Source organism: Pteropus vampyrus, unplaced genomic scaffold (assembly GCF_000151845.1).
Source record: "Pteropus vampyrus isolate Shadow unplaced genomic scaffold, Pvam_2.0 Scaffold261, whole genome shotgun sequence".
NCBI lineage: Eukaryota > Metazoa > Chordata > Mammalia > Chiroptera > Pteropodidae > Pteropus > Pteropus vampyrus.
The window spans coordinates 2,411,656-2,422,080 of record NW_011889042.1 but is presented as its reverse complement, the minus strand read 5'-3'; the positions used below and the strand labels follow the sequence as shown (position 1 = coordinate 2,422,080).

The following is a 10,425-nucleotide window of genomic DNA, read 5'->3' as shown; positions in this document are numbered from 1 at the left end:
ATGAATAGAATCGTATAATACGTGGTCTTTTATAGCTGACTTCTTTCACTTAGTGTAATGTTTTCAAGATTCATCCATGTGGCATGTATCAGTAAGTATCCTTTTTATGACTAATTTTGCATTTTCTTGATATACCACATTTTATCTGTTCGTCAATTGAAGGACATTTGGACAGCAGAAGTACTTTTACAGCAATGAAGTTAATAACTTTCAACTGTTACTTCACTATTTTAAAGACTCATTTTTTATGAGTTTGGAGTAATCACACAATTTTCATTTGTATTCTGAGAAACCCAACATTTTTGCAGAAGTGGTATAATTATTTTATAGCAAAATTCTAATTTTGGGATGTAGAACAGCTGGGAAGTATATTTATTTACATTTTCCTAAAGATATGAAATGGTTTAACTACTCTCTAAACAGGAGCTATCTGATAAAACTTTCTGCAAAGATGAAAAAGTTCAGTTTAATACAGTAGTCATATATCTTTTGGGCATTTGAAATATGACTAGTCCTACTGAGGACCTGAATTTCTAGGTGGTTTTTTTTTTTTTTTTTTTTTTTTTTTTTTTTTTACGCCTACAGCAACCGGTATTCCTAGGTCGTCTCCCATCCTACTAACCAGGCCCGACCCTGCTTAGCTTCCGAGATCAGACGAGATCGTCACGTTCCGGGTGGCATGGCCATAGACTGAAGTTCTAGTTTTATAATTTAATTTTAAAAGCTCTATATGGCTAATGGCTGAAGAATTGGATAGTGCACCTTTAACCAAAACATGTTGATATAAGTAAATATCTCTGTTGCTAGAGCTTAAACACTTAGTAGTATGTACAGTAAAGGGTATTATTCAGCATGTTGGAGATGCTGATTAGTCATATATTTCAGTTAATTACCAATTTAAATTCCTGCTTAGCTTGTTCTAAAATTCCTGGAGAAGCCACAATGGCACTTAAGGAGGGGTGCGCTAGAACAAAGTGATGTAATACAGTTGGTGCCTAATTGAGATCTAGATGGATCACAGATTTCTCCTTTGTAGATAAACGAAAATTTTAGAGTGTCACCAGTGCATTGGAAATAGCCAGCTTTTTCTTTCTCAGCTTTTTTTATGGAACTGATGACTTTTTCAGAGTAGGTACCTTTTCTCATTGCTTTTAATAGTTATCAGTTTCAGCTTGCAGTAATATCTGTCTTATCTTTGGACGGATGATCTGTATTGGAAGACTATTTAAAATAACTTTCTAGAGAATTTTGGATAAGAAGGTGGCAGATAATCTGACTTTTACTGTATTTAGTCAGCCTTAAACACCCGTTTTTCTCTACTTTAAAATTACTTTTTAAAACATAGAATTTTTCCTACAGATCACTATTTAATCCAAAAGAATGAGCAATATTTTTAGACTGAGGGCCATCTGTGAGTAAAGCAAGACCTATATGTATTACCAGTAGACTAGCACAATCATAATTTGGGGGTTATTTGACCTGTTGGGTTTTATTTTCCCCAGTTCTTCTACTTATACTGTACATTTTTTATGATTTTAGGTCTCTTCTCATAATTCTTTGCCTCAATTTCTTTTTTATTTCTGTAAAGTCATAAATCATAGTACTGTATTGATTTCTTCCCTAAAAATGTAAGCACTGAGTTATTTATTAAGGATTTCATATTCCTTTGAATAAATATGTTCTAGAGAGGCCACAGTGGTAAAGAACACAGACTCAATCTTTCTAAAGTTCTGATTTCTCCTGTGTTAATCTAGAATAATAATAATAATGCCTCATTCATGGAGTACTTATGGAGAGGAGATAAGATAATGAAGGTAATACACTTAGCATAACTTCTTGCATGTATTAAGTACTCAGTAAATGTTTTTACCACTACTGATGTTGCTGCTATTGATCTGGTTGTTTCTATTGGCTATATGTATTATCTATTATATTTTTATTTTTCCATTTTCACAATAAGAACTTCTTCGTTCTTGTCTGTTAAAAAATGTTTTATATTCAATAGAATCATGTTTTCAGATTCTATTAGTTTCAGATTCTATTAGTTTTCAAATAACTACTCATTTTTATGAGTAAATTTAAAAAATTATCAGAAAAGTTTTTATTACCTAAATATGTCTTTCTTTAAGTTAGATTATATTCAGAATACTAAAATCACAGGACTACTTACTTAATTTTTAGGGGCAACTCACCTAATTTTCTCACATTTTGTTTTTTGTAGGTAATTTTAACCAATCAGATGACAACAAAGATTGATAGAAATCAGGCCTTGCTGGTACCCGCATTGGGTGGGTAATTAATCAGATAAACATTTTTGGTTAAACACATTTTGTCCTACCTCTTTCATTTGGTACTTCTTGAGTACTGTAAACTTCATGAAAGCAGAGACTATATCTGTCTTATTCACTGATAAATAGAAGATAATGATCTCCAGTATTTCCATAGATATGTAAAAATCTATAAATCTCAAAATGTTATCTATGTACCAGGTTTTTTGAAACCAATATACTCTCGTTATTTTAAATTAAGTAAAATAAAACTGTATTTGGTCAGAGGCATTCTGAGAGATTGATAACCTAGTCAGTAAGGCAATACAGTTATTATGTTCTTTTTCCCTCAGGGGAAAGTTGGGGACATGCTGCTACAATACGATTAATCTTTCACTGGGACCAAAAGCAAAGGTCAGTATAGAAACAAGTTAATAATTCTGAATATTGGGTTAATTACACTAAAAACTTACCAATTTCTTAAAGCTAGTCCAGTGAATGAGTTCCGCAATGCCCCATGAACTAAAGCTTTTGTAACCTTGTCCTTAATCACCTAGAGCAAACATAGAAAAATGTTTTAATCTGCACATTTAGCTACATAGGAAATTCTTTGGAATATTTAAATAATGGGGTGCACCTGAAATGAGTAGGTGGCCAAGGAATGCTACCTTCTAAAGCTCTTTGAAATTAAGTACCATTTATTAGCCATGCAGAAGGAGGTGGGTACTCTGTGTTCCTGGAAAGGATTGAAAGAAGAATAAAATCAGGACAAAAGGAATACTTTTGAGGTTAGCTTTAGGACTAATTTATGTGGAAAATAGGATGGTTTTTTTAGCTGCTTCATATATTTCTTACATGAAATTGTCTCTACTTTTGTTGTCTTTTGTATTTTTCTATCTTGCTTTTGTTATTCAGTTACTTACCTGACTTTCACTGGTATTGTTCTTTAAAATAAAACTATGACGGCATGAAACCTTTGTGTTTGTTTTTAAAGCTGCTTGAGCAAGTGAACAAACCAGCTTTTATTTTCTTTAAAATAGGCAATTGAAAGCTGTGGAATCTTTTATTCTACACTTCTAGAAATGGCAGATTTATGCCAACCTCTCTGCTTTGAGATTAATTGGTATAATCTAGAGAACTTGGTTTGGAAATGCTCTATTGAAAGGAAGAAATTGAGATAGTATGTGGGTAAAGATAGAAAAAAGCGTTGCTTAAATACATATTGGGTCAGTGATACTGTCTGGTCAGTGATACTGTCTATTTGTTTTTTATCTGCATTTCTTTGTTCTTCTACATGAAAAAAATTATGCCTCACCAGGTTAGGTTTTACTTACTCTCAGCTCATACTAGAACTGATCACATTTACATACATCTTTTGCAACTAATTCATGCAGCTTGTGTCTCTTAAAGATGGCATTTCCAGAGCTCAGGTAACTTTTTTTATTTTTATAATACATAGTGCTTTACAGTGGATTCCCATTCCTCCAATTCTGGAAGTCATTGTACCCTAGATTCACAAAAAGAATTCTTTTCTCAGCAACAAACCCTATTGTAGATTTGGCAGCAGTTCTCCAGTTGTCTTTTGAACATACCGCTTATACTTTCCCACATTTAGGTTTTCTGCAAAGAACATCCCACTAATGTTCTTAAGAATTACCCTTGAGCCTAGTAGTATACAATAGTAGTCTTCCACTATTCTATTAAATACTCACTAGTAGAATACATTTAAGAAATGAGAAAAATATTAGGAGCAAAGCAAGATGTTTCATCTTTTTATGCACTCATCAGGAGAAGTTTGCCTTCATCTAATTCTGTAAGTTAGGTTTGGTTAGGTACCCATGAGATCAGAAAATCATGCTTACTTTTTAAGAGTTAAACCATTGTATGACTTCAGCTTCTTACTGAAGCTTTCCAGGAAATTAGAGAATGATATAGAACACTGACATCGAATGATAGATTTAGGGGAAATCTACTGTTCTATATAATTTTCATTTTATTGAGTGCTTGTTTGTGCTAGGTACTTAACTGGGCACTTTACATTTCATATAGTCCCTTCAATAACTCTTTGAAGAATCTATATGTGTTATCATTAACAGTGAGAATACCAAGGCCCAGAATATTAACTAAGTAGTAAATAATAGCTACCATTTATTGAATATTAACTGTCTTTTATTAGGCTAAGCACTGTGTGTATATAAAATTTCATTTTATTTTCTGAATAATTGTGAAATAGGTAGTATCCACATTTTATACCTGACTCTATAATAGAGTCTATTCTTTTTCTCCTATAATTGCTGTTTCTAGAATGGAATTATAGTATTATGTTGATTATCAGAAAATCTGAAGGTATAGCTCTTAGCCTCTTTTTTCGGTAAAATCCTTTGTCTCCAGACTTCTTTTCCGCTTCAGGCTGTGGATATATTGAAAAGTGATGTGCATATCTTATTATAATCAGAATTGATGAACCTCATTTAATATAATTAAAATAGTTTGGTTCTTCATTGAAACGAACTATCTTTAAGGCATTAAAGTTGCACGAAATCTTATATGTGTTTTAAAACTTAGTTTATCATGGAAGGATAGAAATAGAAATTCACATTGGGGGAAAATAGGTATGAAAACGAACACTTTCCATTCGAGCATAAAACTGAAAACCTTGACTAACCAAATTTCTATTGAGAATTGAACTTAAGTATCCCATCTCATGACCCAGTCCCCATCCTTTACTGGAAACACCTAATTTTTACCCTTTGACTAATAATGGAATAACATTCCAACAGTTATTAAAAGAAATACTTTTGTCTCCTGTATATTGTGTGGGTTTTCCTTCAGTTTGCATATTCATGATAATATGAGGCTGAGATTGTTCAGAATTATACCACTCTTTGCCAAGAAGATCTGGTGGTAAGTGGAGTAATATATCAACACCCCCACACAGTATTTCATATGTGTACTCAGCTTTAGAGCACAAATTGTGCTTCTGTCTTGTTTCTTCCTGACCCAAACTATGTAGTTCAGCCATATGTTAAGCTTCATCTCAGCTGGGGCCGTGAGCCAAGTGATTCTTTGGTTTAATTTCTTGTTTAAAAAGAACTCTTGAGATGCAGACATGAAATATAAAGTTTTATTTTTACCTAGAAATCTGAGGAAGATTTTCAACCTGAATACCGAATGCCCATTTGACTTTAGGATTCTTAATAAACATGTAAATCTTCTTAAAAGCTTATTTACTTTTAATTTTCTCAGAAAAGTCAGATAAACTGGATACCTTTTTGGATATAGTAATATGAGGTGATTTAGATACTAATTTTTCAGAAGGTTAGTTGATTTTGTTTTATTGGATGAAAAAGAGTGATTTTTTAATAAGGTGGGTTAAAATACACCATGCCTCTATTTTTCTGTCATATTTTATGTTAAAGATGGGATACCAACCCTAAAAGCATTGTAAAAATTTATAATCTCACCCTCTAATCCAACTATTCTTATATTATGTATTTCTTAGCAATTATTTATGCATACAGTTGCAATTATAGAGTACATGACATTTTGGATTCTGCTGTTTTCATCCTGAAAGTACAAACCTAAAACATTAAGCTAATAGACCATGGTCTCTGAATGCTTCCTTTTGAATTGTGCCTGAGCAGAGAGGAAATTTCAAAATTAAGAGAGTTACAGATCATAAACCAAGATGTCCTTTTTGAATTGTCTTTGAAAAGAAGTCAACATTGTATATAAATAAATGACCCTTTTAACTCTGAGAGTCTATGATTTTTCTCTAAGTTAATGCAGTTATATCAGTTTTTTAAATTGTGGTAAAGTATACATAACATAAATTTACCATTTTAACAATTTAAGTGTACAGTTCAGTGGCATGAAGTACGTTTACATTATTGTGTAATCACCACCATCTATTCATCTCCAGAACTTTTTCATCTTCCACTCTTGAAACTTTATACCCATTAAACACTAATTCTCCATTCTTCCCTCCCACCAGCCTCTGGCAACCACCATTCTACTTCTGTCTCTGTGAATTTGACTACTCTAGGAACCTCATATAAGTAGAATCATAAAACATTTGTCCTATTGTGAGTGGCTTTATTTCACTTAGCATAATGTCTTTAAGGTTTATTGTATCAGGTGTCAGAATTTCTTTTTAAGACTGGATAATATTCCTTTATATGTATATACCACATTTTGTTTATCTATTTATCTGTTAGACACTTGGGTTGCTTGGGTTGCAACCTTTTGGCTATTGTAGAGAAGTTATATCAGTTTTAGAGTAATTTTAAAAGGCACTTTAAAATTTTTTGCATATTTTTGTTGCTGTTATAATATTTGACCATAGTTAATATGAGCTTAGAATTTTATTTCTCAACTTCTTTCAGCTTTCAGTTTTATATTATTTACTTTTAGAGTACATAATAAAATACTGCCTAAAGAGACTTTGTTCTATCATGACAGTGATTTTTCTGGACATAATCATTTTGAAAGAATGTGTCTTCCTAGCTTATTTGTATTAGTATAATATGAGTTATGTTCTTCATGTATATCCCAAGAAAATGTCTTAATACTTCTAACACCCAAAAAACACAATTACTGCAGAAAATTTGAAAAATATAGATAAACAAAAAAACTACCTTTACTTAACATTTTTACTATCTTAACAATTTTACTACCTTAGCCTTCTAGTAATTTTTCTGTATATGTATGTATACATATTCAGAAATGCAAGATCATGCAGTATAACTTTTACTTAATATTTTCCTATCTCATTAAATATTGTCTTCCACTTTATTTTCCTGGTATAAACAGTCTCTCAACATATAAAAGATAACTTATTCGAATCAGTCATTGAAGTTTTAGGTTGCTTTAAAACTTCACTTATATAAACAAATCTATTATTATATGTAATAATTACATGTATACATATAGCTATTCTGTGACAAAAGAATATCTGATTTTTGCTTTCTGTGTTCTTAGAGAACAAAATAATAGAATTATGGTTAAACTAAATTTCAATGATCAAATTAGTCATCTGAACTAATTAAGATTATGTGTTTGTATATTTATATTTGTGTATATATTTGTGTATATTCTTTTTTTCAAAGCAGGTTGGCAACATTGTACAAATCACCAAGCCAGAAGGAATCTACAGTACTGTTTCAAATCACAGTTAGTATTATTTGATTAGAATGGGATTTTGGTGTCGGTGGGCAGTAATTATCTAAAGAGAGCATTTACAAATTGCTTTTAACTTGTGTGTGCAGCAAGCCTATTTGAGGATAGCTTTTGATACTTCGAATTATCCCCCAAATATTAGTATATATACACAATTTTCTAGTCACAATTGTACTGACATTTATTCTTACAAACGAAGGAAACATTTCTAGGGTAGTGTGTTCCACATGTAATGTTAGGATAGTAAAGATTTTGAAAGTGAAAGTTGTTAAAGATTTTCAGAAAAGAAAAAATACTAACCTTACTCATTTTGGTCTGTAGATATTATAGATCTGTCTATATATTAGCCACTAAATATATCCCACTTTAAAATGTTAATTTTCCTGTAATTGTACATCATAGAACTCACTTTTTTTTTTACTGAAATATGCATATTTATCAATAGTGTTGAGCCAAATATTTTCTTGGCATCTCATATTTTTAGGACAAAAACAGAAATAGAGATTCTGAAACTGAATTATCCATTTAGTCTTTGCAATGCTTAGGTGCATTTAAAGTATTCTAATTGGAAAGCTTTATTATATAGAGTATTTGTGGAAGTAAGTTTGTAAAACACCTGAGTAATTAGTTCATGTTACTTCCTTTCACCTCTTCCAATAGAGTCACCACAAAGTTTGTTAGGATTGTCTTTTAGAGAACATTTTTATAGTGCAATGTTACTTCTGTGTGTATGTATATGTATAAATAAATATATATAAAATACTCTAGATATAAAATACTTTAGTACAGCCCTGGCTTTGCACATCTATCCATGAGGTTTATCTTTTTCATCCACAGTGGTTGATAACTTCTATGCCAAGAATAAAATAGCTCTCTTATCAATTACCTCAAAATATTTGCAAGACCATTCATTATTTTAGATGTTCTTAAAGCATACTTGTATATTTTTTCATCTTGCAGCGTCAGGGATTTAGAGATGCTGTTGTTGCTACTCCATGTTCATTGAAAACAGAAGGTTCATTGAACTCCCGGAAACGGTCACGAGAATCAGAGGAAGAACAGGAATCCAAAGACTAGTCTCAAAGTATACATTATGTATTTATGCTGTGAGATGCAATGTATACGAGTAGTAGACTCATTACTTTAAAATAAAAACACACATTATGAATCAGGAATATATAAAGTGAAACATATACATACTTAATACCATTCTCTGAAAGAGTTTTTTTAACGCAGTGTTCTACAATTTTAATTTGCCCTGTTTTTATTTTTAGTAACATTTAGTAGAGATGATATAAGTATTGTATTTGTAAATGTGGAAAGTTGATCTCATGTGGTCAATCTGAATTTACCAGTCAGACTTTTTTCTTTCTTTCTTTGTTCATTGCTTATAAAATCTTGAGAAGTATTTTTCCCCCCACATTCCTTTTGTGTTATCCTCCTTAAGTGTAGCTTTGATAATTCTTAAAATGACCCATTTTATTAATATAAAGCAAAGCCAGCACCCTCAGTCAGCATAGTTTCATGGGTAGGATATGAATTTTAGATGACTAATCTGATTTTAATAACCTCAATCCTATACATTTCTTTATTTTTTAATGTTAGAGGAAGGAATTTGGAACTGTTATCCCATTTAGAAATTGTGTGAAACATATCTTCCAGAATAGTCAAGTCGATAAGCTCACAGTTATTTATTTCTACATTTTTGAAACATGGTATGATCCATTCTAGAATTCTAGATGTATTGACGTTTTCCTTTGAATATGAACAAATTAACACTATTTGAACAAATTAAAATTTGGATTGAGTGATTTCAAAATCATCTAATAATGTTTTGGTACCTGATTCTTCTTAGTACTTCTCAATTCATTCACAAAATTTACTTTGGTTCCCAGTGGAAGAAAATTATTTAAATGATTGATTATTATATAGTATGACAACCATATTTTAAAGATTTTATTTGGATTTCCTGTTCCAGACTGAACACTAAATTTATAAAACTTAAAAAAATAAGTTTGTAATTGATTATACATAGAATAACCATAGTTTGCTAGGACTTTTTGAGAGTGAAAGTGGGTACTACTAACAGTTACACCAGAACAGTGGGCATAAACCAGGATTCTCCCAAGCAAATTAGGCATACGGTCATCCTAATTATATTATGCTAATTTTAAATGACTACTATAGAACAACTGATTGTAACTATCTTATTTTTGAGGGCTTTAAGGCATATGTTTTTAGAATAATGCAGTCATAAAAAATTACACATCATTTTATAGTCTATCTGCTCAAATCATAAAATTGACAGTGAGGGGTTTGTAAATGATAAATATCAGTGTGATCAGGTATCAGATACAGTAGGATCTCATAAAGCATTATAACACTACTTCAAAGAACTATAGGACTCTGAATATAGACAAAGCCTATTGTATTTCTGTTTTCAAGTCTTCTAAAATAAAATTTGCATATGATAGCTTTTCAAAGTCATTGCTATTGCTGAAGTGATATTTATTTTTCTAGTTACAAATATACACTTAAACCTTAGTCTGCTTAAGCTTCAATAATAAGATAACACAGAATTAAAACAATATGATTTCTTCACAGTATTAGAGGCTAGAAGTCCTCTAATGTGTGCCAGCATGGTCTGGTTCTGGTGAGTATTCTCTTCCTTGCTTGTAGACAGCTGCCTTTTCATTGTGTGCTCACAAAGCCTTTCCTTGGTGAATGTGCAGAGAGAGAGACTTTTTTTTTAATCATCTTATAAGGCCAGCAGTTCTATCAGTTTAGGACTCTACCCATATGACCTTATTTAACATTAATTATCTCACAAAATCTCTGTTCTATCCAAATAGTCACATTGGAGATTAGGGCTTCAATATATGTTTTGGGAGTACACAGTTCAGTCCACAGCATCCATGTCCTCACATGCAAAATACTCCTTCCATCCCAAGACCTCAAAAGTCTTAACTCATTCCAGCAT

General features: G+C 31.4%; 1 protein-coding gene across 3 annotated transcripts in view; it reads left to right on the top strand.

Annotated features, from left to right (window-relative positions):
• Nucleotides 1-9,932, top strand: part of RAD51C (RAD51 paralog C) — a 29,541-nt gene extending 19,609 nt beyond the window's left edge. Inside the window, exons 6-9 of one of the 3 annotated variants that reach the window (XM_011375073.2) lie at nt 2,222-2,288; nt 2,621-2,681; nt 7,376-7,439; nt 8,406-9,932. In XM_011375073.2, the coding sequence (XP_011373375.1) occupies nt 2,222-2,288; nt 2,621-2,681; nt 7,376-7,439; nt 8,406-8,522 (309 nt within the window). In that variant the 3' untranslated portion in view covers nt 8,523-9,932. The remainder of the gene's footprint in view (nt 1-2,221; nt 2,289-2,620; nt 2,682-7,375; nt 7,440-8,405) is intronic. The other 2 variants (XM_011375074.2, XM_011375075.2) reach the window with 2 other exon arrangements.
• Nucleotides 9,933-10,425: the final 493 nt, after the last annotated feature.